The sequence below is a fragment of the Octopus bimaculoides genome, chromosome 5, assembly GCF_001194135.2.
Source record: "Octopus bimaculoides isolate UCB-OBI-ISO-001 chromosome 5, ASM119413v2, whole genome shotgun sequence".
NCBI classification, from domain to species: Eukaryota; Metazoa; Mollusca; class Cephalopoda; order Octopoda; family Octopodidae; genus Octopus; species Octopus bimaculoides.
In genome coordinates, this window is record NC_068985.1 from 122,545,817 (window position 1) to 122,549,056 (window position 3,240).

Consider the following 3,240-nt stretch of genomic DNA (forward strand, 5'->3'; position numbering starts at 1 on the left):
ATTAATTTGTTACATGTATATATATATATATATATATATATATATATATATATATGCATACACATGCACATCCATTAATGAAAACAGTATACTTTATATATATATGTATATATATAATGTTATACCATTGATACCATATGTGAGTGTATATATATATATGTATACATGAAGTAATAGAAAAAAAAAGAAATGAAGGCAGTAAGAAACAAGGGATTAGTTTGAATAATTTTTTTCCAATTTTTATGCACATCTACACTTGTTAAAGTCTGCACCACATATACATGACAGTATAAAATATCTGTTTTGGAGATCACCAAGAATATTTTTGTCCAACGTTCAGTTTCTCTGTGAATTCTAACAGGCAGGAACAGCAGTGGCAGCCGGAGTGGAAATAGAGCAAACATCATTCAATGTTGAATATTATGTCTGAAAGATTATTTTTTTCATTTTAGAAAACAGAAAAAAAGATAGATAGATAGATAGATAGATAGAGAGAGAGAGAGAGAGAGAGAGAGAGAGAGAGAGAGAGAGAGAGAGAGAGAGAGAGGGATAGAGAGAGAGAGAGAGAGGGATAGAGAGAGAGAGAGAGAGCAAGAGAAAGAGAGAATGAAACAACCTTTTTTAAATTTGTTTTTTTTTTTAAATTATAGCATGGTTAATTGGTTGAGGGACCAGATTTGAATTAAGATTGGTTAGTCTTTTATTGAATGAGAAAGAAGAGAGAAGTACAAAGTTCACCATACATGCCTTCACACGAAGTTCACCATATACACGCACATGTACCAAATAAGTAAACCACATACACACATGCATACAAGTGGGATTTCAAAGCAACATTTAACTGCAGACCATTCAGAGACTTTCACTATTGATTGGTTGTTTTGATAGATGCTAACACAGGTGTTACTTCACTCACGTCATGACAGGAATCAGGGAATGGTTATCATTTATCTTGGCACTGGTGGGTTAACAAGTAAGTAGGGAGGTGGGTGAAGATCAAGGAAATGGTGTGTAGAGTGAACTGGTAATGTTAGAAAGGAGGTGTACTGAAAGAGGGAGGGAGGGAGGGAGAGAGAGGAAGAAAGATATGTTGGTATGAATGGAAATATATTAACAGGAATAAAGTTCACCGAAGGTCAGAGATATTGTTTTCAGATCCAAATATATTAATGAGTTGTTCTTCATAAGTTTCTATGTTTCTCTTCATAATTTCCATGCAAGGGCCCAAAAGGCGTTCAAATGCTCCAACACTTAACACTGAAAAAGAAAATGAAAATTTTAATTGAAATGTAAATTTATTGAAAACTTAATTCTTGTTTTTCAAATAAATGTCACATTAGCTAATTACAACCTACCACCAATTGCAAAGTTAGGACAGAGATGGAAGGGAACCTGAATTAATTCCATGGGAATGGAATTTAGTTAAAACTTCTTTTGGTTTGGCAACAACTTTGGAGTTGTTAGATTAGGCATATTTTTAGAAGAAAGAGTTAAAGCCTGTGATAAATAATTAAATTGGACTGGACATGGACAACATGACAAAAGCAGTGATCTCTGTATATGTGTCACAGTCAAGATTGTCAGATGAGTCAAGGATCTGTTTCTGTGAGGCCCTCTTGCCGACTACCTTCATAACAAATGACACCTTTCTCAGCATGGCTGGTGACTTTACTACACATTGGACAACAGCATGCTGCTACTCCAGTGTATATGGAGGCTATAGTTATGGTACGAGGAATGCACAGAGAAGGAAACTCTTGAAATTATACAATACAAATGCCCTAACCATTTGCAGCACCAGCTACAAGAAACTAGCCAGCCACCTGATCACTTACCATTTATGTAAATGCAGAAGTTAAGACAGACTTTACACTCAATTAAAAAAGGAAAAGATAAATGACTGTGAATATTAAGTCATTCTCTGATGAAGAATGCATCACTCAATGTAGCTTTGTGATTATTGATATAATTAAAGCTAGATAGACTCAGAGAAACATAACGACCTGGAGAAGTCGAAAGACTTCTCAGCCAGTACTAAGAGATCATATGTTGAGAAGGAGGAAAAAAAAAAAACCTATAATATTGAAGACGACTGGAAGTTTCAATGAAATAATCTGCTATGGGCCACAGATCAAAGTTCCAGCAAGATATAGTGGTAGCGTATGTAGTACAGTACATAGAGCCATAAAAACCTATGAGAATAGAAAGAATGAAAGAAAGGTGGAACAAAGAACAATATAATTGGTTAGAAGAAAAGCTGGAAGTCAAGTATACGTAGCATAGAGAGAAGTGGTAAGTAAACGGTTTGCCAATGTTCTGTGATATGAGAATTAGATGTGTGAGGTGTTCTGAATTCAAAAGCAATGTTTCAGTATGAATCTAGGAGTTGTTGACAAAAAGTGTGCTCATAATGATAATAGCACACTAACCCTTATAGATACCCGGAAGAAAAGAGGTATGAAAAACCTACTGCAGGGAGTTGCTGATGAGAGACTACCCAAAAATTGATTTGGTAGTTATATGGTTGAAATGACCATTAAAGATAAAAAAGGCAAGTAAGACTGTCTCACTTATCTATTTTCCTTAATGCTCATTTCAAAAAGAAGACAGAACTACTGTTACCTGGGAAGTTACCATATCTGATATGCATAACAGTAGTTGGTAGGAATTCCATATGGTTTAACTATAAGGAGCATAAAAGGTGCAGGAGATATACAAATAAAGTGATAAAGAACATCAGATGTAGCAGATAAGCAAGATCTGTTACCCAGGTGACCAAATTGGCACTGGAGGGGAATGTTTTGAAAGTAGAGTAGCCTGAATAGGAAGAGGGTGAATAATGTTCAAGTAGAAAGAAAGGGCTTCTCTGTTCCAATTTTCAACCTAAATGTAATCTTATATGTATCTCTAAAAAGATGCAATGGTCAGTGCTAGAGGGTCTGTGGTCATTAGAAAGAGTTGTTCAATTAGAACTGAATGGGGTCCCAACAACACCAACACTTCATACAAACATTAGAAATATACTGAGAGATATTGGAAATGTCATTTACCTGCAAATCTGGAATGTCCCATTGATGTGGCCGTTGCTGCCCTCGGTTTATGAGTAAGTAAAGCTAGTTCTGTAAGAGAGAGGTGAAACATTAGAATTCAGTATATGTGTGTGTGTGATTCAACACACACACACACACACACACACACATATATATATATATATATATATATATATATATATATATATAT

At 34.9% G+C, this 3,240-nt stretch overlaps 1 protein-coding gene across 3 annotated transcripts in view; it reads right to left on the reverse strand.

Annotated features, from left to right (window-relative positions):
• Nucleotides 1–213: 213 nt before the first annotated feature.
• LOC106880932 (cAMP-dependent protein kinase type II regulatory subunit) overlaps nt 214–3,240 on the reverse strand; it is a 141,686-nt gene continuing 138,659 nt past the window's right edge. For 2 of the 3 annotated variants that reach the window (XM_014931104.2, XM_014931107.2), the window contains exons 12-14: nt 3,051–3,119; nt 1,131–1,257; nt 214–426 (exon numbers count right to left, since the gene is read on the reverse strand). In XM_014931104.2, coding sequence (XP_014786590.1) covers nt 408–426; nt 1,131–1,257; nt 3,051–3,119 — 215 coding nt within the window. In that variant the 3' untranslated portion in view covers nt 214–407. Of the gene's footprint in view, nt 427–1,115; nt 1,258–3,050; nt 3,120–3,240 lie in introns of all 3 variants that reach the window. The other variant, XM_014931105.2, reaches the window with a different exon arrangement.